The following is a 22,099-nucleotide window of genomic DNA, read 5'->3' as shown; positions in this document are numbered from 1 at the left end:
GAGTACTACTCAGCCATAAAAAGGAACGAAATTGAGCTATTTGTAGTGAGGTGGATGGACCTGGAGTCTGTCATACAGAGTGAAGTATGTCAGAAAGAGAAAAACAAATACCGTATGCTAACACATATATATGGAATCTAAAAAAAAAATGGTCATGAAGAACGTAGGGGCAGGACAGGAATAAAGATGCAGACGTAGAGAATGGACTTGAGGACACAGGGAGGGGGAAGGGTAAGCTGAGACGAAGTGAGAGAGTGGCATGGACATATAGACACTACCAAATGTAAACTAGACAGCTAGTGGGAAGCAGCCGCATAGCACAGGGAGATCAGCTAGGTGCTTTGTGACCACCTAGAGGGGTGGGATAGGGAGGGTGGGAGGGAGATGCAAGAGGGAGGGGATATGGGGATATATGTATACATATAGCTGATTCACTTTGTTATAAAGCAGAAACTAACACATCACTGTAAAGCAAAAAAAAGACTATTCATGTAGCCTCACGCACATCCACAGACTAGGGGATGCCCACAGAAGTACTGGAAACAATGACTTCTGCTTTAAATCTCCCTCTCGTAAAACACAGCAGGGCACAAACAGATAAATATTCAACATCATTCTCTGATACACTTTCAAAAAAGCAAAACCCAACATAGAAATCATATTTTCCTACACTTTCACTTCAAGACACCAGCAGGGCATGCTGTGGAGGTCCTAAGCCCAGGGAAAGCCCGCCCGGGAAAGGAGTTAGCTGAGGACGACACCCTAGGGCCAGCCAAGGCCACCTTTCCATCCCACTGCTGTCTCACTGATAATCAGGATGATGGCACACATTTGTGGAGGGCTAATCATGAGCCTCGTGCTGCTCAAAGAGGTCACTTAATCCTCCCAGCAGCCCTGTGAGTAGGGACTGTGAGTTATGCCCATTTTACAGACAAGGAAATGAAGACCTGGGGAAACTCATTCAAGGACACAGCTTGGTGGCAAATGCAAGATTTGGGCCCTAGCCGTCTAGCTCCTTAGATGCTGGTTGAAGATGGTACCACGCTGGGCAGCGCAGCCAGGCCTACCTTCCATGCTGCGCTCGGCCACACGTGGAATGTTGCAGTACAAAAGGGCTTCGTAAACGGGGTCCATTACGGGGGGCTCCGTCACCGGGTCAGGCATGATCCTCTTTCGATTCTTGCTAGTCACTCCATCCTTAGCTGCTGACACTGGGATCAGGTGGACTGCAGAGAAAGCAAGGCAGGTCACGACACACACGGTCCTGGGTGGGGGGCGGGGGTAGGGGATAGGGTGCACAGGCCAGCTAGACAGGCCCAGAGGGCAGCTGGATTTTCACCGAAACTATCCACTCCCTCAGATTAGGCTGGACTTCAAGGTAGCAAAAGGCCAGCTTCAACTGTTTCTTGAGTCCCCTCCAAGCCCTGCCTCTTTCTCTCAATGCCACTATCCTTTCCTTATCAATAATTATCTATGCAACACCAGGTGGGCCCCCCAGAGAGAGGGGGCCTCACCCATGGTGGTAAAGGAAGGACTTACACACTGACTTCATGCAACCCGACTACTTCGTTCTCAACACCCTCTGAATTCTGGTAGATACTAAGGAGGAAACCCATCACCTACTGAGTGCCTACAAAGTGCTAGACAGGTGTCTGACGGATCTCATTTAATATCACCTGCTTTGCACTTTGTGGGCCCTGGAGCCCAAGCACAGGCATCCGCTCATTAATCCTCAAGAGACCATTTTACAGAGCAGAGAGCCAGGGATCCAAGGGGAGGTTGAGGCAGCTGCCCAAGGTGTACATGGTGGATGGAAAGCCATCTCAAGCTCGCCCCTCTGCCTCCAGACCAGGTTCTCCCCCACTGTCTGCTGGATATCATGGGTGGGCCCTGCAGTCTGTTCTGTCTGTCCGTCTACTGCTCTTTCTGTTGGTGAACCATTCTTTCCCCCGCATGTGGTTCGGCTGAACTGTCAATCACATCGTCCTGCCTCCTTGAGAGACGTACACTACAGACCCGGGGAAAGGGGCTCCTTTTCTCCTGGACGCTGATCTCTAAGAATGGACACCTGGGGCTGCCCCAGCCATCTGTCGCTCATGGGCCGCCTCTGCAGTGGAAGAAAAGGAGGCTAAGTAGAGATAAGCCAGACCAACAAGTGAAGAGAGTTATCAGAAAGAGGAAGGAAGACCTGAGGAAATCCACCCTTTGAGCCCCCGGGTCCAGATGTGGTCAAAGTGTCCATTAGATGTTCCAGTTCTGTAAGTCGAGAAAGTCGTCTTATTTCAGCTAGTTTGAGTTGGGTTTCTGTTACTTTCAATGAAATGAGTCCTGGTTCATACACTTTATCAATTATTTATAAGCAGATGTAAGTCCATCTTCTGGGTCAGTGGTCCCCAGTCTTTCTAAGAGTTCCCAATTTGGAACTCCCTACAAAATAATGGTTGGAGTTTTAGCATCGCCAACTGAGGAAATACACAGAAACAGGTGTGCCCATGAATCATTTAACTTCTAAAAGGCTTATTAATCATCATATAATATATATGCATATATTTGAACAACAGCTAAAACAGGGCCCAATCACCAGTCTAAATCCACTTAAATTCCCTAGCTACTCCTACAAATTCTTCTGTAAATATTTAAAACTTCCCTTTGGCAAACAGGTGTTATAAACAAAAGTAAAAGATAAGCAATCCACTGAGAGTCAAATATTTGCAACATATATTACAAATTATTAATATCCAAAGTGCACAGATCTCCTACAATTGAAAAATCAATAAAGGATATAAGCGGGCTAATTAAAGAAAAATAAATACCAGTGGCAATAAACACACGAAAAAACCTTCAACATTATACATACTTAAAGAAATACAAAATAAAACAATAGGATATGATTCACCCCCACCTCACCAGACTAAAAATTCACTTTTTTTTTTTTTTTTTTCCCCGATACACGGGCCTGCAGAGCACAGGCTCCGGACGCGCAGGCTCAGCGGCCATGGCTCACGGGCCCAGCCACTCTGCGGCATGTGGGATCTTCCCGGACCGGGGCACGAACCCGTGTCCCCTGCATCGGCAGGCAGACTCTCAACCACTGCGCCACCAGGGAAGCCCTAAAAATTCATATTTTAACAATAATATCAGTACTGGCAAGGGTGTGCAACCTACATTTCCATATACTGCAAGTGAGAGAGGAAACTGGAAGGACTTTTCGGAAGGAGTATTTGGCAGTTGCCACTAAAAGGTTACATGTGCTTTATCCATGACCCCATTATTCTACCTCTTGGAATCGATTCGACGAAGATGTCAATTCCCATCACCAAGACGTATGGCCAAAGAGATTCACTGCAGCGCTGTTTACAACAACAACAAAAAAGGGAAATGACCTAAATATCTTTCATCAGCAGAACAGAATGTTACATCCACAGTGGAATATTCTGCCACAGTTAAAAAGAATGGAAAAGAATCAAAGATAAATGAAGTGAATAAACCAAGTCACTGGATATTTATATAAGCCTTTTTGTGGAAAGAAAATTTAACCATGAACGTATGAATATACAGGCACTCTTAGTATGTAAATGAACAGAAAAATGTCTACAAGGACATCCATCACAATGCCTTTGGGAAATGGGTAGAATGGGGTGTGAAGAACTATTTTCACTTGTTTTTCTCTGTCTATGTTGTTTTACAAATCCACGCACATACATATGTAGATATGGATTAACAATAAGCATATGTTACATATATTCTACAGGTAGAAATAATGTCTAGATATACTTTTTTTCAATAAGCATATTTTCGTTCATTACTTATGATAAAACAACAACCACAGAGCTCGAGTTGGCCCTTCACCAACTCAAATTAGCCCTTTGATTGGTCCTAGAGCCACTTTCTTCCTAACAGCTAGAAAGCCCCAGAACTGCTAATACATAGCTCCGGTGTCCAGAGGTCACTTACCATGGGAGGATTTGTGCCAGATCAAGAGAATGATGAAAAGTATATGTCCTAAGGCAGTATGTCAACGACCCAGCCCTTCCGGCTGTGCGGCACCCCTCAATCCTTTACTCTGCTCTGTTATAAAGTGGTACCAGGTTCTGGCCCCTTGGCCATGCCTGTGGGCACACTCCCTTTGAGTCTGGGCCAGGGAAAAGCGAAGCTAAGGAGACATGATAATATGAGTGACACAGGGACAGAGGGGCATGGGTCCCTGCACATCCCAGAGTCCCCACAGTTTGCTAGCTTCTCTGAGAGCACACGGGGTTAGGCTTGTTGGGGCTGCCGCCTGGGAGCTGCTATAAGCTGAATGTTTATGTCCCCCCAGATTCACGTGTTGAACCCTAACTGCCAAGGTGATGGTAGTTGGGGGTGAGGCCTTTGGGAGGTGATTAGGTCATGAGGGTGGAGCCCTCACGAATGGGATTAGGGCCCTTATAAAAGAGACCCCAGAGATCTCCCCCACCCCCATTTCTGCCATGTGAGGTTATAGCAGAAAGATGCCTTCTAGGAAGTGGGCTCTCACTAGACACCAGAATCTGCCAGTGCTTTGATCTTAGACTTCCCAGTCTCGAGAACTGTGAGAAATAAACTTCTGTTGTTTATAAGCCAGCCAGTTTACGGTATTTTTATTTAGCAGCCCAACAGACTAAGATAGGAACCACCCACAACTCAAGGAAGCAATGGTTTGAAAGCCACAGGTAAAGAAGCCTTCCATCCAGAAAGTTTTTATCTGCTGCTTCCTCTGGCATCTGGGCTTGTCAACCTCGCCCACTAGCTGTTGAGATTACCTTCCACCTGTTTCACACCTTCCTGAGTCACCAGGACACAGCATCAGTCCATGTGGGGTCCTTTGAAGGGTCCTCCAGATACCAGACGATCAGGGGAAGTTCTGACGCATAGAGGCCACGGGGTGAGACGTCTCCCTGCGTCCCCGCCCCTACCTTGGTTCTCATTGTCCTGAACTGCTCAGAGCTGCCCCCATTCCCACAGGGTGCTTTTCAGGATGTTTCCCTCCTCTTGCTTATGCCTCTAACCTCACCCCAACCTCTGTTTCCCAGATCTGGCCAACTCCATAACTCATCCCGGGGGTCACCTCCTCCAGGAAGCCCACCCCGAATCCCCAAGTAGTTTGGACATCCCCCTTCTATGAGCCCACCTGGTTCTTGCTGCCCTCCTAGCTCACACTACAGTACATGTAAGCAGAGGTGTCCACAGTTTATCAACTCACCAATCCAAATGTCCAGAGGGCCAGAACTATGTCTCTTTCAAGTTTATATTCCCCCGGCAACCAGCATAGGGAAGGCCCTCCATAAATACCTGTTGAATTAAAGGTCTGCCCTGAGCCAGGTACTGTGCTCCATGCTTCTGGTGAAACACCTTCTTGAATCCTCATGTGGGAACACTAAGGGAAAGCAGTCACCTGACCAGCCTGGGGGCTGGGGATCGTCCAAGCAGGTTTCCTCGAGAAGACGCCCCAGCTGGGACTGAAAGGCAGAAATGAAGCTGGCAACACGGGGAAGAGGAGAGGAGGACGAGGGAGGACAAGCACAGCAGACAAGAGGCAGCAGAGGCTGGATCTAGATCCCTCTGAAGCCCGGGCCAGTCGGTCCCACCAGGGCCGACGCGCAGGGATCCGGGGAAAGGTCGGCTGCAAAGGAGCAGACCCAGGCTGGAGGCACCTCTGCCCCGGCTGCTGCCTGACTTGCCCATTAGGAGTCCTGGGCTTGCCCTGTTCATCTCAAAGGGGGCTGCGGGGCAGACTCGGGGCTGGGGAGCAGGTTCCACACCTGGGGCCTGGCGCTGCAGGATACTGCTTCTGCTGGCAGGCCTCCCCAGCTCCTCCGATGCCCTCAGGACAATGAGGAACTCTGCTGATCCCACGCCGATGACAGCAGCTCAGAAGAAAAAAGGACTGTGGGAGCGTCAGAAGGAACAGCGGGCAGGCAAAGAGATGGAAGGATAACAAGTTTCATCATGTAGGTGTAAAAACCCCATGAACCTAGATGAGTGCCCTGGGACCACAGCATCCCTGTGGCCAACATGAATTGCAGAGTAGGAGACACCTTTAATTGATAATGAACTCAGCACCAATGGGCACGCAATTTCTTTGTGGTGTGATTTCCCAGCAGAAGAGAGCACTTCATAAGCCACCCCATGGATACGAGTCTCTCCCATTTACGTCTGCTTTACCTGCTCACCTCTCCTATAGTCATTTTCATCCTGTCCTCACATCCATAAGCCTTCTTGTATAAAAAGATGCCAACGAGGGGTCTTCCTGGTGGTGCAGTGGTTGAGAGTCCGCCTGCCGAAGCAGGGGACGCGGGTTCGTGCCCCAGTCCGGGAAGATCCCACATGCCGCGGGGCGGCTGGGCCCGTGAGCCATGGCCGCTGAGCCTGCGCGTCCGGAGCCTGTGCTCCGCAACGGGAGAGGCCACAACGGTGAGAGGCCCGCGTACCGCAAAAAAAAATAAAAAATAAAAAAATAAAAGATTCCAACGAGGTCTCAGTGTCAAATGATGGCGGGAACATGACCCCTAAAGCAGTTCCCTGGGCCCTCTCACTCGTAAAGGCAACCAGCAAACTTCTTAGAACCACAGAGTAAAACAATCAGGTGCTGTTTCATGTAGGCCCTCTCCGTCTCACCCACACCCTCCCCAATGTACAGAGGATGGATCCATGTGCCTCATTAGCAGACATCCTTGTAGCTGTGACTAGAATTCGAGCCAACTGGCCCACACTGCTTTTTCCAGCCTTGGACCTCATCCTAGGAAGAGCAACCATCAGCCAGGCAATGGACCTCAGGCAGAGGCAGGTCAAGGGACTGGCCTGGGGTTCCACAGCCTGTAAGCCAGGCCTGCTGACCTGCCAGGCCGGGTATTTATGCATCTCCCATCCAACCGTCTAACATTTATGGAGCACCTGCTGGGAATTCTTCAGAGACTAAAAGACTAAGGTCTCTGGCCCTCTGCTGGAGCTTACAATCCAGTTGGGGAGGGTGTTAAGATATTAAATAAGAAGACGGGAGCAGAAGGGCGTATGGTCCTTAGAGGGAAATGCCCTGTCATGGTGCCCCTGCACACCCTGGTCGTTGGTTTGGGGGTGCGGGTGCAAGAATACAGGAACGACTCGGATATAAAGGAGATACTGGGAAGTACCACAAGAGCGCTCGAGAAGAGCCTCAGGTGCAATACGGCCTATCAGCAAGTCTCTGCTCAGCAGTCAATGCTATGAACACGTCTGAAGAGAGATGTTTCATCCAACGATGATCTGCTTCTTTTAATTTTTATTTATTCTATTGATGGCCCCACGGAAGAGAGGAAAGGAGAGAAACAAAGAGTCCAGGGTCAGGGTCAGATCAGGACTTAGCACAGGCCGCTAGGCAGAGGGCTCCTTCCTGTCTGGTCTCCGGCCTCAGGCCCCCTTAGTTACTTCCAGATGCCCAGTGATGCACACAGCCAGCGGGTCATGTTACAGCCAAATGTGTGCAGCCAGCTCATTCCCTGGGAGTCACTCTGACTTGCACGAAGACAGGCCAGTGCCTCTCCTCCAGGGCACTAAGCCGGTGCCCACGGCCTCCAGCTCTTCACTCCATACGGGGGCTCTGGCCCAGGGCAGAGGACAAGAATCCACCTGCTTCCTGGCCTTCTCCCAGCAGCTCTAGCCTGAAGAACCCGCTGTATGCAGGCCTTTACAGGAAGGAGATTTTGATGGAGCGCCGTGGGCCCACGCCGGGGTCAGAGCACCGCCCCTCCTTCCCTTCTGTGGGTGCCTCCTCTCCCATGCCAATCCTGTGCTGTGGTGGGTGCGGTCACGCCCCTCCTCCAGGACCCTCCCCTTGCTATCCTGACGGCCCCAGGGATGGGGCCTGGCAACTAGCCCACTGTGCCAATAAAGGCCCTTTCCAGGAGAGAGAACTTCCCCATGTGGAAGAGTCAGTTTTACAGGGAGTCAGGTGACCTCGGAACACCCGCACCTCCTGCCATCCCTGCCTTAGCTGTTTAGTTATCCTGCCGTTGTTTAGTTGTCAGCTCTTCCTCTGATTACAAAGACACCCTGGCAGGTTGCAGACAGGTGTCAGGGATCCACAGGTGTCCCAGAGCAGGTGGGCAAGTGTTGGCTGACCTCTGTCTCCATGGCTGTGCGCTCAGCTACCCCGGAGGTCTCACCACTGACTGTGCCGGCAAAGAACCTGGTGGGGCCGACGTGTGGCCCCAGCACCTGCTTTTCAGCTTCCTAGCTCCACAGCCTGCCTCACGCCTGTTGGGACCTCAGCCCCGGGCCGGTCACCTCCTTAGGGGACTAGAGTCACCTCTTCCTCGTGCCACTCAAGTCTGTCCTCAGTCAGCCCTGGGGCCACGACTCCCTTAAATAATTCTGCTTCTCCAAGATGGTGCCTTCTCATAAGTTAAACACCCCTAGTCCTGTCACCTGACGTCTCCGATTTCTTCCTCCCGATAGTCCAAAAGGCTCTTGAATTCTCTCCTTCACTGGCCTGCCAAAGAAGAATGATTTGCTCTGACAGGTAATTCCCACAATTCCCTTTGTGTTCCTCGATCCACTAAGGCGTCTTTAACGCCCTTTCTGTCTCCAGCCTGCACTGAATATAAAAATGTGTGTAAGTCTCAAATAAAAACCAGAACTACACCACCAGAGCCCACAGCAGGCTGGGCCTCATGCGGCTGAGGACTCAGTTCCTGTCCTAGGCTGTCGGCAAGCTCTTATCTCCTCCCTGCTTGACTGCCTTCTGACAACTGAGACCCAAGTCCACAGGACGGCCAGAGTGCAGGGGCAGGAGACCCACTGCGATCTGAGCCTGAGCCCAGCTGCGGACTCCTGGAGGAGCCAGGAAACCTCACGCTCCTATGGGACCACTGGTAACTGGCCTTGACCTAACCGGGTCCCTTGGGGTTAGATGCTGCGAGCACCAAGGACTCCAAATCATGACAGAGACTAGAAATCAGAGAGACGTTCAAGGCAGGTCCCCGAAAAGAGCTATGAAAAGAACCTCAGACATCCTTACCCATCTCAGGGCCTGGGTCCCCTCTATCTTACCTTTGAGAATCTGATAAGAGCTACTGATCCTCACCCTTGACAAAGGACTGCGTACACTTACTTTTAAATTTGATCTCTGGGGGTTCACAGCACCCCTGAAACCATGTGAGACAATGCAGATGTCCATGAACTCAGGCTAAGAACTCAGTGTACCTGGAAATAGGTTTCCAATTTCAACACCCTCGAGAAGAGATTTTTTTTCTTTTTACAAAATGAAAAGGGATCTTTACAATTCATATAAACACGTGTTCCTCCTAAAAGAGCCATCGATACTAAGGTATAAAAAGAAGTGAGTCACGCATATTCTTCCCACCCAGAGAACCCACAGTGAATGCTGCAGTGTGTGTGGCTGGATGTCCTGCCAGAGGTGAAACTGTGCTCCTGTCCCTGCTCCGGTGGGAATGGTGACAGGGTCACTACGGCCCAAGGACATTGTTCCCCCTTCCCCAAGAGCAAAAAGTTTTCTGTGTCTCAAAGGTCTGCACCCCACTGAGGCCACCAAACCAACTGCTCAGAAAGGTGGGTCAAGGCTGGTCATTTGCTTCTGTGAAAAGGGTCAAAAGGAAGAGCGGTCAGGTGGGTGGGAGAGCCTTGGGGAGGCCACCTCAGTGAGAGACCACACACTGCAGGGGGCAAGGAGGCCTCAGGTATCTGGACGCTGTGAAGACTGGCCATCTCACTCTCTGCTAGATACCTGAGACTGGGGAGAAGCAGAGTGGGGTTCCAGGTTCCCCAGGAGGCAAAACTCCTGGCCAGTGGGGTCCAGCCCTTCAGATGATACAGAAAAAAGAGGGAGGGAGACAGGGAGGGCAAGAGGTGCCCAAAACAGTTAATTCAGAGAGGGCCCTGCCTTGTGGCGAACTCCCTGTCCCTCCCACTCCGGGCGGCCTGGCTCTGCTGGGCCCCAGTGAGGCGTCGTGTGCCAGGGCCACACTGGCAGGAAGGATGGTGAGACTGTTCCAGAGCTCTCTCTGTGTGCATTCCTGACTTCACCTTCTTATTTGGGGTTCAGATTCTGTCCCCCAAGACCTCATGGCTGATCAGTCTCAAAAACCTCCCCCTCCAACCCCTTCCCCCTGGTGGGACGCTACCAAGATCACAGGGCTCTGCCTCTGATGACCACTTACCTCACTTCAAGTTCCTTTCTGTTTAATGTCATCAGCTTGGAGCCCTGTTGCCAAGACAACAGGAGTGGGGCCCAAGCTGATCAGTGCAAACTCTACCTGGGCAGACCCACTGCATCCCTGGCTCAGCTCCACTCAGGGGGTACTCCGACGTCAACACCCTGCAGCTTCCTTTCCTACTTTGTCTCTCTCCTCATACAGCCTTGGCGATTGGCACATGTCCTCCTGAATTCACTGACTCATTTTACGAACACGTCCTAGTTTTATTAACTAGCCTGGATAGTTTCCTCTCCTCTAAACTGGGAGATTCCCTTTCTTATCAATGTTGTGGACTACACACACACACACACACACACACACACACACACACACGTACCACATGTCCTTTTAGTAGATATATTATGGACAACCTTCCAAGTCAATATCGACAGGTCTATGTAAACATGGTATAATGGATGCAGCAGTATCTCCTGTTGGACACTTTGGCTGTCTACCCCCTTTTCCTATTATAAGCGGTGATGCAATGAACATCTTTGAGCATACATCTCTGTCCTCTGTCTATCCTTAGGAGAAATTATCTGAGATCTGAAACAAGGAAGGAGGGAGGGAGAGACGGAGGGTGAGGGAGAGAAGGGGAAGTGGTGGGGGGAGGGAAGAAAAGGAGAGAGAGACAGACACAGAACCAAAGTCCCCACCCTGGAAGAAACCTAGAAAGAACCCACGGACATAACTGTGTCCCATTTTTAGTTCGTGGAAGGGCCTGCGTGGTACACGATACCCTCACCTCCTCCGATGATAACTATGACATGAGCTTCAGACGTTATGATAAAAGCTGATTTGTCAGACTTAAGTTTGTCATTTACCTACAGAATGTTTCCTAGCCAAAGATATTTGACTCTGTGTGGTAGCTGGGCATGAAACATTCAAAGAAAAAGCAATGTTAAAACTCTCAGAAATCAAAGAAAATAAATCTCCAAGAAAAGGATCAAGATTAATTAAAAAAATACTAAATAAAGAATTTATTTAGAACCTATGAACCCTTAGGTTAAAAATGCAAGCCCTCATTTTAAATTTCTCATTTTTTGGACTTCGACTCACCAAAATTAAAACCCAGCAGGAACCTTATTGGGTTTTTTTAAATACACAGTACATTAGAGCCTTGGCATCCTAAGGGTTGCATCCCCAAACCTTTGCCACCAAAACATATTAAGATCTTCATGAATCCCCAAACTTACACACCTCACCCGGACACATGCTTTCCTCCATAAAATGTACACAGGACAGAGAAGAGAGAATGACAAAGCCCCGCAGCTTTGCAGGGCGGGACGCAGGACCAGCCCAAGGTGCCCACTCACAGCTATGATTATGTGCATTTGTGTCTCAGCAAAATCCCCGCCGCCATACGCCACAGACCTTCGGCCCACGAAGAGCTGGAGCTGCAAATGCCGACAGCCGACCTCGAAGAGCAGCAAAGCAGGCGGAGGCACTGCCCCGCTCCCACCCAGCTGCCTGGGCTTGTCCTGCTTCTCCGCTTGCTCAGAATGCTCTCCCCGGGCCTCCTCCTCCACAGCCAACAGCTCCACGTGGTCGACCTCCCAGAATGTGCACTGGGTACTACCTTCGGCCTTCGGCACACTTAAGCCAGGTGGAGGGGCCGTCTGTGTGAGCGGCTGCGTGGATGCGTGGATGAAGGCAGCACCCACTGACCCACCTGAGCCCTACACGGCGCGGCAGGGCCTTCCCTTCTCTTTCTTCACCCCGGTCCTGCTGCACCGGCCGATCGTTTAGCTGAAAGTTCACAGAACCACCTGATGCTCTCAGCTTTGCTCCTTCCTTCCGGGGCCAACACCTTCATCGGAGCCCCTCCCAGCCTTTAACTGGAGGAGGAAAGTGGCCCTGAGTTGTCTCTCAGTATCAGCTTCCCACCAGCCTCTGAATGGGTAACACCCAAATATTGTGTATATTAGAACCCCCAGGGAGTTCTACTCCCACAATCCTGATTCTATGGGGAGGGGCACAAATGTGCTCATTTTTTGGTTTTGGAACATGCATTTTAACAGACGCCTGGGGCTACTCTGATCAGGGTGCTCAGGAGACCACTCTTTGGCAAACACTGTACCAGACTGTGGTCTTTCCCAGACAAATCTAATGATATGCTGCTGTCTTCCCTGCTTCAGTGGCTCCCCATACTTTCAGGATGTAACATGGTGATGGAGGTGGCCTGGGCCTTTGTCCACCTTCACAGCTACACACCGGTGACTAACCTGGTCCTGCCACCTCCATCTGCCAGGAATGCCCTTCCCAGCTTCCTCTTTGGACAACTCCAACTCACCCCTCAAGGCTGAAGCTCGGATGTCACCTCCTCTGGGAATGAGTCTTCCCTGACCTCCTACGCTGGACTGGCTTCTTGTCCTTCCTCCGCCCATGTCACCCTGTCACGAGTCATCTCTCATTCATTTTATTTAACAAACATGCATAGAGTGATTATTATGTGCCAGGAACTGTTCTAGGTGTGTTATAAATATCCTTTACCAACCCAATGAAATAGGAACTCTCATTATCCCCATTTTACAGATGAGGAAACCGAGGCACGGAGAAGGTAGGTAACGTGCCTGACCTCACATAGCTGGTAAGTGGCAGGACGGGGACTCGACCCAGGCAGTCTGGCTCTGGAGTCCACGTTCTTTCCCACTTCCTCGTGGGGCTGCCTCTCTCCTGTCCTAGCATATTGTACACTGTGTTCCAAGTATCTGCTCGGGATTCTCCTCCACCAGACAGAGAACTCCTGTGGCTCCTAGGAGATGAAACGCCCAGCCCTGGCCCAGCACACAGTGGAATGTTTGCTGAAGGACAAAGCTATGCAAACTCATGGCACTGGATCAACAAGGAAAGATAAAATTCCCAAAACCTCAGAGTCTGAAGAGGTTTTAAATGGGATCCGGTCCAGTGACCTGTCTACTGTCCTATTCTTCGCAGAGCGACGCTCCAGGATGTGCACACAGCCCACTCCACCTCCACTTGACGATGACATTCAGGAAGCTTCACTTGATGCTTAACTAAAATGTGTCTCCCTGGCCACCAGGCCACACAGAGCTGGTCTCACTCCTCTTGCAGATCCTGGATAGAGATAGGGCTCTTCAGATACTGAAGACAGCCTTCACTCTGGCTTTCACTTTGGCAGGTTAACCCTCCCCTCTTCCACCTGGGGATCTGCGTTTCCAGTCCACCTTGGACATCTCCCTTAGAAGCCTGCTCTGGTCAACCAGGGCCCTGCCCAAGATACAGGGGCCCAGTGTAGACTGACTCCTATCATGGCCAATGAACTCTGATCAAAAAGAAAGAAATGCATGATATACTGTTTCAAAAGCTCTCTCCACAAGTGGCTGAAGCAGCCTTTGGGACACCAAGAGCCCTGGATTCTGGGGATGATACATCATGACAGGACTCTACTGTTTACATTGACTGTGCTTCCCCGAGCCAAGGGTTTTCCCACAAAATCTCCGTTCTCACGCCAATGTTTCAAAGTACCAACAATGAACTCCATTTTACAGAAGAAGGAATAGAAGCTTCAGGAGGCCACACCTGCCACGGGCACACAGCTGCTCAGTGGCAGAGCGGCATTCAAACCCAAGGCTGTGGTTCCAGGGTCTGCGAGCTGAGCTCCTGCCACGCTGCCATTTTGGGAATGGTGGTTGGGACGTGGTGAACTGAGCACAGGATAAGCATGAAGGAAAGGATGGGTCAAAGCAGGAAAATGGACGATTACCAACGAGCAGAAAAAGCAGCAAAATAGCGAATCATCCACAGGTTTTCATAAGCCAGTGGTCTTTTCCTGTCGCACGGAAGGGGTCCCTCAATTTGAGAAGTTCTTTTTCCACTCGTACACATTTTAACTAGAATAACTAATGATATATATACCTTACTTGTTCCCTTCTTCCATTTGAATATCGGGAATTTCAGAATCCTTCTATTTCCAAACTCAAAAACATCAAGGACTTGAAAACACAAAATGAATGATTTTCATTAATGTCTACTAGCATACAGGGAGTCACTACTACCATTTAAACTAAACGTAGTTTGAGAAACTAGGAACTGTATTTTAATCTTTTTTGTATCCTTTCCCGACCACCTCTACCCCGACAGTGTAGAAAAATATCCAACACACATAAGCACTTAATAAATATATGTGGGTTCACATACACACTTTCTGTAGCGAGAGGAAGAAATGCTTTTTTAAACAACCTGATTTTTTTCATTGAAACCTGGGTCATAACTTTCTCATATTCAAAACATCAGAAAAAGAAAACTATCACCAAGACCAAATAAAATATACAATCATTTCAGAAAACAAATAAAACAATACTGTTCATTTAAAACATGAGAAAACCAAGTTCTATTTGATTGCGTCAAATAGAGATCACCTAAAACAACTCTATGTGCTAATCCAGTATTCAAAAATAAGTCAAAAGAAACGGCAAAGAAACAAGTCCATATATTTTAGGGTAAGGATGAAAATATAAGGGTTACTTAAGCAGACACCTTTGTATTACAAATTAGTCCAGTTTCTTACACCACAATAAATAGCAACCAATAAAGCAACTAAAAAATAAAGCAATGTAACTCAATTTTCATACGGAAATAGTTAAATTCCAAAGTTACAGTTTACCTAGAAGCAGAAGAGCAGAAAGAACGTTCATATCCTAATGTCTTCCCGAACTCGTGTGTTCAAGAATAAAGACCTCAGACCCGGGCAGGCCAATTTACCCTGCAAAATTTTCCCGAAAAACAGTACGGCTGAAAAGCGGCTCTCCTAAAACAGAAGGTACTTTCAGAGGAGTTATATAAGCGAAACACACAGGCCAATTGAGCGATGCGGAAACCACCTCATGCAAGAGAAACGCAGCAAACACAAGGAACCCACATTCACGTCTCAGAACCTGTCAGGGTCTGAGAATAACAATCACGGTTGATTGATTGTAACATCCTACCTCTCCAGTGACAGGATGGAAAGTTTTTAATGAAAAGTTATAAACAATTAAATGAATGACAGTCCTAACACACTTTCTGGAAAAGATTCTTTTTTTAAAAAAAAAACAGTTTATTAACCATCTGGAGAATCTTTAAACTTTACACAAGTATCTTCTCTTGACCTCTTTCTCTGGAAGGACAGAGTGAGTCTTTTTAATTCTCTTTACTGTTAGAAGTGCCTGTCATATGCACTAGAGGTGTGCATGGAATATGTCACAGATTGGAGGTGAAGCGGAGAAACGTGCTCAAAGCCTCCTCCCTTCAAACCACTTACTCCGAATGCCAGGTCTTTCCCACGTCCCCCAGCACACTCAGAACATCCCGCCCTCGCAGCCACCTGCCTTCCGTCCATCAGGCAGACAGTGACAGCAACGCCACCCCCTCACAGAGATGTCCCAGGCGGTGACAGGGGCCAAGCCCTTGTCTCCCACACAGTGGGGTGAGGTGGGAAGTGGAGGGCAGGTAGGTGGCAGCAAAAGCACAATCGCCGGCATTGCCCAGATATTTTCTCAGCTTCAAGTACACAGCACCAGGACAGGGAATTAGGGTCAGCCTGCTTTCCAGAGCAGGGGTAGACTCATGCGTTCACGTAAACATTCCTGAGACACCTCCTGTGTGGTTGGCAGTGCTGGTTCCCGTGATAAAGAGGGAAACAGATGTGGGTCCTGCTCTCAAAGAGTCTTGTAGATGGAAAAGACACAAGAACTGAAAAGTATGACGCCGCCCGGCTAGTGTTAAGAGGGGAGCAGGTTCGGGGAACCCCGGAAGTAGGGCCAAGAAGCCCAGACCCAGTTAGGGAGTCACGGAACGATCCTGAAAAAGAAAGGGCTGAGTGAACCATGTGGAGGAGAAGACGGAAGGGAGGTGAGGAGGACAGTCCAGGCAGAGGGGCCGGCAGGATCTGGGCACAGAGCACAACCTGGATGTGGAGAGAACGCCAAGCCACTCGACAAGCCTATGGCGTAAAGTTCAAGGTGAGAGAGGGGCCCCAGGAAGGCAAGGGGCCTCCCGGAGACCCACCACTGAAGGGTTATAACCAACAAGGTACCAGACCGCATCTGTTACTTGAGGACAACCACCCTCAGGGAGCAGTGGGGCACACAGACTTGGGGCCCAGCCTGAGCACAGGCTCCCAGTAAAGGGCAGAGCGCAGGCGGTGAGGCCCATGGACTGGCTTCCTCAGCTGCGCTCGCCATGTGGGGCTTCCCATGCACAGTCCCTGCTGCCCAGGGGCTGCATTTGCTACTGGGACCTAATCCCCCTACCCTCCCTAGTAACGGACACCCAACCCCCAAAGAACCAACCGGTGGGCCAGGCACCTCTGCTGTGCGACCTGGCATGAGGACACGAGCTGACCCACTCACTGTCTTCGCCTTGGGAACCTGAACTAAAGATCCAGGAATAACCAGGCAGTTTAGGAATCCAGGGAGAAGCCAAAAACGAGTCACGAGGCTTAGTGATTGCTCTTGTTCCTCACAGGCACAGAATCACAGCCACCCACCGCTAGGGCCAACAATAAAAAAGACTGGGTTGTTTGAAACCTCACTGTTCACCGAAAGAACAAAGGCTTTGGGACCTATGTGCTTCCTCCCCATGGGGCCTTCTATTTCAGAGAGAAGCACTCCCCCGGCCAGGACCCGCCAGCCCAGCCACACTCACAGAACTGAAGGCTGAGGCTCACGAAGGCCAGCAGCGCAGCCAGGGCCAGCAGCAGCACGAAGCGATTGCGGAAAAGCATTATTATTTGTTTTATCTTCTCTTCATGGTTTCACCTTGAATCAGGAACACATCCTGTGAAGAGAGGAGAGGCAAGAAACGTGTTCCAAGGTGGAAAACCAAGTGTTGTCACCCGGAAATAATCTAATTAGCCCCATCCTCCGGCAGGGAAGCGTGAATCCCCTTCGGAGAACATTCCTGCGCTGTTGCTGATGTCTTCACCCCCAAACTAGCCCAGCTGAGAAGGTGCCCTTCAAACTAACAAGTGGGAACGGTTTGTGAATGCTTCATTTATCTGACCTCAAGAGAGAAGGAGATTTTACAGCGTGGTCTTTCCAAAGAAAAACGGACAGGATGTTTATTGAGCACTTACAGTGTGCCAGACACATGAAGCCTTTACAAGGACCAGCAAATGCTCATCCCATTCTGACCCCCGACTTCTAAATCCTCAACCGTTTCTGATGAACATTTCGCTATGAAGACCCTGCTTCTTTAACTTCAATCGTTACCCTGAATGTCAATCACTGCCTCATGCCCCACTTTAATGCCTTTAGGGACAGCTGGGCTGTGTCGAGGATCTGTTCCTACACCAAGTAGGAACATCTGCTAATTAGAGACCTCCCCTGATCCTGGACCACTGGGCCTATTTCAGCTGCATCCATGGGTCTTCCTGCAGCTCCACTCACCATTCTAATGTTCTCTGACCATGTTAGAACTGCGCAAAAGGACTTTAAAAAAACGCTGAATGAGGCTCTAAATGTCCCTCCTGTGAAAAAAAGTGAATGGTTGCTATGGGTTTTACCCCATCAGTCTTAGACACCAAATTTATTTCCTGATTCTCACTGGGGTTTAAAATAGAACTTGAAAAACACAGCCTCTTCACAAAAGGTTCTTAACCACAGCAAGATTATAACAGTTATTTCAAACCTGATTTTAGTGGCAGAATCTTTTTCTCCTTCAAATACAACAGAAAAGCAATCAGATAAAAGTTCACCTGCTAATGCAGTGAGGGCTGCACAACTCTTTGAATATATTAAAAGCTATTGAATTATACCCTTCAGGTGAGTTGTCTGGTATGTGAATTATACCTCAACAAAGCTGTTAAAAAAAAAAAAAAAAAGGCACACGTGCAGGGAACGACGCAGGAGCCAGAGCCCTGGGGTCTCTTGCTTCCCAGCTGCCCTCCCGCAACTCACCCACCTCCACACCCAGGGCCCTACAAGGGAGTTTGAGAAACCACTCCTTTAAAAGACCTGTCAGACTTTCTATCACAAGAGAACAGTGGCTAAAAGACTGACGAAAATACACTTGCACCTCACAGCTGAGCCTGTACGTCCAGCGTCCGGCAACTCTGTTAACAAATGGATCCCAATTTATACCTTCAAAGGAGCACTGCTTCCGTCCCTTTAGTCACCACTCCTATCCAGGGGCCAGTACTTCATGTCCCAAGGTGATCTATCCTCCTGGGGACACTCACCTCCCTGCCCTGGTGGGGACTCACCAGCCTCACAAGCTCTCTGGCATTTCTGGCTAAAACAACACACAACCCTGGTTGATCCCACCCAGGATTTAATATATTTAGGACCCCAAATAAATGTTTTCTGTTTCCCAAACTCAAACTCCCCATGGCCTCCCCCTGGGGGTGTTTGCAAGGACACCCACAGACCCTGAAAGCAGCTCACCAGAATCTACACTTGGTGAGAGGCCAAGGCCAGGACTTCTGCACTGAACCCCCAAGGTGGCTGAGGTCACGAGAGACAGGATGTGGGCCCATCTGACTGTGGCCCTGTAGCTGTTCCCCCTTGAGGCAACAAAGAGGGTGAAGCCTTCATGTGGACAAACCCCAATCCCAGATATAAAGCATCAAGCCTGGGTGGCTCTGGGCTGCCGATCCAGGCTGGCGAGTTCCTTGCCCGGGGTGTCTGGGAGGCGTCATAGTCTACTCTCTCATATCCTCGACCTTGGGGGTGTCCTCGGCAATGCTCATCTGATGATTCAACAGCAACCGTCCCCCTCCCCGCCCAAAGGAAAACAACCTAAGTCAAATCCAAGTCACAGTCTCTCTACCCCTCACCCTGGACAGGTTCTGCTGCCTGGCCAAGCTCCCCAGGGATGAGCATGGAAGGCACCGACATTCAGCTACAAACACTGGCCAGTATTTCCAAAATATACCCCACCCGGGTGGAATGTCAGCGTCCCCTCGGAGCAGCCTCCCCTGGGCAGCTTCCAACCTGTGCTCCACTCCTCCGGGAACCAGGAACTTCTAACTTCTCAAAACCATCCATTCCCTTAGGATTCCCGTGACATGCCCTGAGGACAGGCTTGGTAATTTCTAACATGCAAGCAGGAAATCGAAGCTCAAGGGCACAAGGTTATGAAGTGGTGATGACACGATACGAAATGAGACCTGTGCCTCTAAAGCTCTTTCTTATGCCTTACGGAGTCATCCCCACATGTCCACATACTGATTCTAGTTGCAACCCGTGTATCTACGCAGAACAAGTTAACTCTTGGCATGTGCCAGCTGCTTGGCTACCCGAGGACGGCTGGCTGCTACTGGCTCACCAGCCCGTGGATTTCAGAACCCTCTCACTAACCCAGTCGTTCCCGATTGGATTTATTCTACTTTACAATGACCCTCTTATAAGGGGGTCCTTTTAATTCGGGGAAGGTGAGTGGGTGTGTGGATGGAGATTAGATCACAGAATGTGGAGAAGGTTCAGAGCAATGTCTCCTTTTGGGTGTCCCTGTTCCCCCCAAAATAAATATCCTGGGGCTTTCCTTCATGCCTTCCTGTCCCTTCTGTTATGCTACCACCTTCTTTTGAGGCTAATACCACCTTTGGAAGGGCTCCATTTCCTTTACACGAACATCTTCAAGTGTTCCTGCCCAGCAGATGGCCTTTGGGGCCTTTCAGAGTTCTGTTAGGAGGGTTCTGCTTTTCTTGCTGCCTGAAGATGCTTCTCTGTGGGACCACATCAGCAGCACGTGCAGAGAAAGGGCACACGGCACTCTGGAGGCAGACAGAGCTGGGTCAGAACCTCGAGCTCGGCGACCATGGGCCAAGCTACTTAATCTCTCTGAGACTCAGTTTCCTCATCTGTAAATTGGGACTAATTACCCAGGGATGTTGTGAGGCTAAGTACAATCCCCAGCGTATGGTAGACGCTCAAAAGAAGATGGTTGTCAGGAACTTCCCTGGTGGTCCAGTGGTAGAGAATCCTCCTTGCAATGCAGGGGATGCAGGTTTGATCCCTGGTTGGGGAACTAAGATCTCACATGCCGCAGGGCAACTAAGCCTGCGCGCTGCAGCTACTGAGTTCGCGCACCTCAACGAGAGAGCCCGCGTGCCACCAACTACAGAGCCCATGCGCTCTGGAGCCCGCGGCCATGACTAGAGAGAGAAAAACCCGCACGCCACAGCTAGACAGAAACCTGAGCAGACCGCACACCGTAACGAAAAGATCCCTCTCGCCTCCACAAAGATCCCGTGTGCCACAACTAAGACCCAACGCAGCCAAAAAACATAAGGAAAATAAATAAATAAAATAAATAAATATTAAAAGAAAATGGTGGGCTTCCCTGGTGGCGCAGTGGTTAAGAATCCGCCTGCCAATGCAGGAGACGTGGGTTCGAGCCCTGGTCTGGGAAGATCCCACATGACACGGAGCAACTAAGCCCATGTGCCACAACTACTGAGCCTGCGCTCTAGAGCCTGTGAGCCACAACTACTGAAGCCCACGTGCCTAGAGCTTGTGCTCTGCAAAAAGAGAAGCCACCGCAATGAGAAGCCTGTGCACCGCAACGAAGAGTAGTCCCCGCTCGCCACAACTAGAGAAAGCTCGCGCACAGCAACAAAGACCCAACGCAGCCAAAAATAAATAAATAAAATAAATAAATTAAAAAAAAAAAAGAAAATGGTAATGAAAATGGTTTCGTTACCTACTCATCTTCTGTCAGTCCACTCTGCTGCTTCCTCCCTCCTCCTGGGAAAGAGGAAGAGCTTCTTAACGTGTTTGCTGGTTCCTCCAGCTATGTGAGTGCTAAAATGGTCACCTGTTCTCATCCCCACCCGTCCCTCTGTCGCTCTGGCTCAGATGCCATTTTCAGCCTCTCACTGTGGGCCTGGGATGCAGCCTTGCTGCCCGGGGGAAACCACCCACCACTGATTTCTGAGCTTGGTGGTGTCTCTTGCTTTAGCACCTCGGGAACCAGACTTGCCTCCTGGTTGCCCTGCATTTCGGTGTGGGTGGTGAGAACTTTCTTCTGGTGCTGGGCTAGGTCTGACCTTTAAGCACTTCCTGCCTCCAGGCTCTCGGGAGATTTTCCACCACACTTACTGACAGATGAGGCCACTAGAACTGCCTCTTTACACGAGGGTGAGTCACAGCCTGGTTCAGAGTCATCTTCAGGTGGGCATCAGGTGGAAACAACTGCTTTTGCTAAGTTAAATCTCAGGCTTATAGACAGGTTTGATTTGTTGCGGTGGTGGCCCCCAGTCTGTTCATGCCTTTCTGTATCCACGGCCTTGTGTAGATGCCTCCCAAACCGACTCTAAGCTTGGACGAGGTATATGCTTTGGTCAGTGGGACGATAGCAAATGAGCTGCAAACAGAGGCATGAAGAGTACTTATGCATTAGGGCTTGTCTTCCTTGGCTGCTTTTAGAACACCAAGACCACCGTGTGAAGAGGCCCAGGTGAGCTGTTGGACGATGAGAGACCACAGGGGGCCAAGGCAAGCAGTCCCGGCTGCGGCTATCTTCAGACCACCAACCTGCCAATCACCACACATGTGAGCAAGGCCATCCGAGACCATCCAGCCCAGGCTTACCACCCGTAGATGCAGATCGGGAGAGTCAGCCCAGACTAAAAGAACTGCACGGCCAAGCCCCAGATCACAGCAAATATGTAAAGGTTGCTGTTGTAAGCCACTAAGCTTGGGGAGCTTGAGACCTGTAAAGCAAAAGCTAACTGATCCAATAAAGAGAAAACACCTTGGGTTTTTACCAGGAAATTCTAAGCCAGGGTCTAGATCCCTATATCCTCATCTTTTTTTTGCAGGCACCACAAACAAAAGCTCCATCTCATCTACATTCTTCAACATGCTGAGGGCTTTTGGGGAAAGGAGCTATATTTAGTTCCAGATTTAAAATACCGAGGAAATGGTGGGTTAACCAGATGGCTG

General features: G+C 49.8%; 1 protein-coding gene across 1 annotated transcript in view; it reads right to left on the bottom strand.

The window, feature by feature from the left end:
• PXYLP1 (2-phosphoxylose phosphatase 1) overlaps positions 1-16,935 on the bottom strand; it is a gene marked incomplete at both ends in the record, with an annotated part of 30,993 nt that extends 14,058 nt beyond the window's left edge. Inside the window, 2 exons of the mRNA XM_079704955.1 lie at positions 1,068-1,226; positions 16,857-16,935. Coding sequence (XP_079561081.1) covers positions 1,068-1,226; positions 16,857-16,935 — 238 coding nt within the window. The remainder of the gene's footprint in view (positions 1-1,067; positions 1,227-16,856) is intronic.
• Between the last annotated feature and the right edge of the window lie 5,164 nt (positions 16,936-22,099).

This window comes from Hyperoodon ampullatus (assembly GCF_949752795.1).
Source record: "Hyperoodon ampullatus genome assembly, chromosome: 5".
Classification (NCBI taxonomy): domain Eukaryota; kingdom Metazoa; phylum Chordata; class Mammalia; order Artiodactyla; family Ziphiidae; genus Hyperoodon; species Hyperoodon ampullatus.
This window is presented reverse-complemented; position numbering and strand designations above follow the sequence as displayed.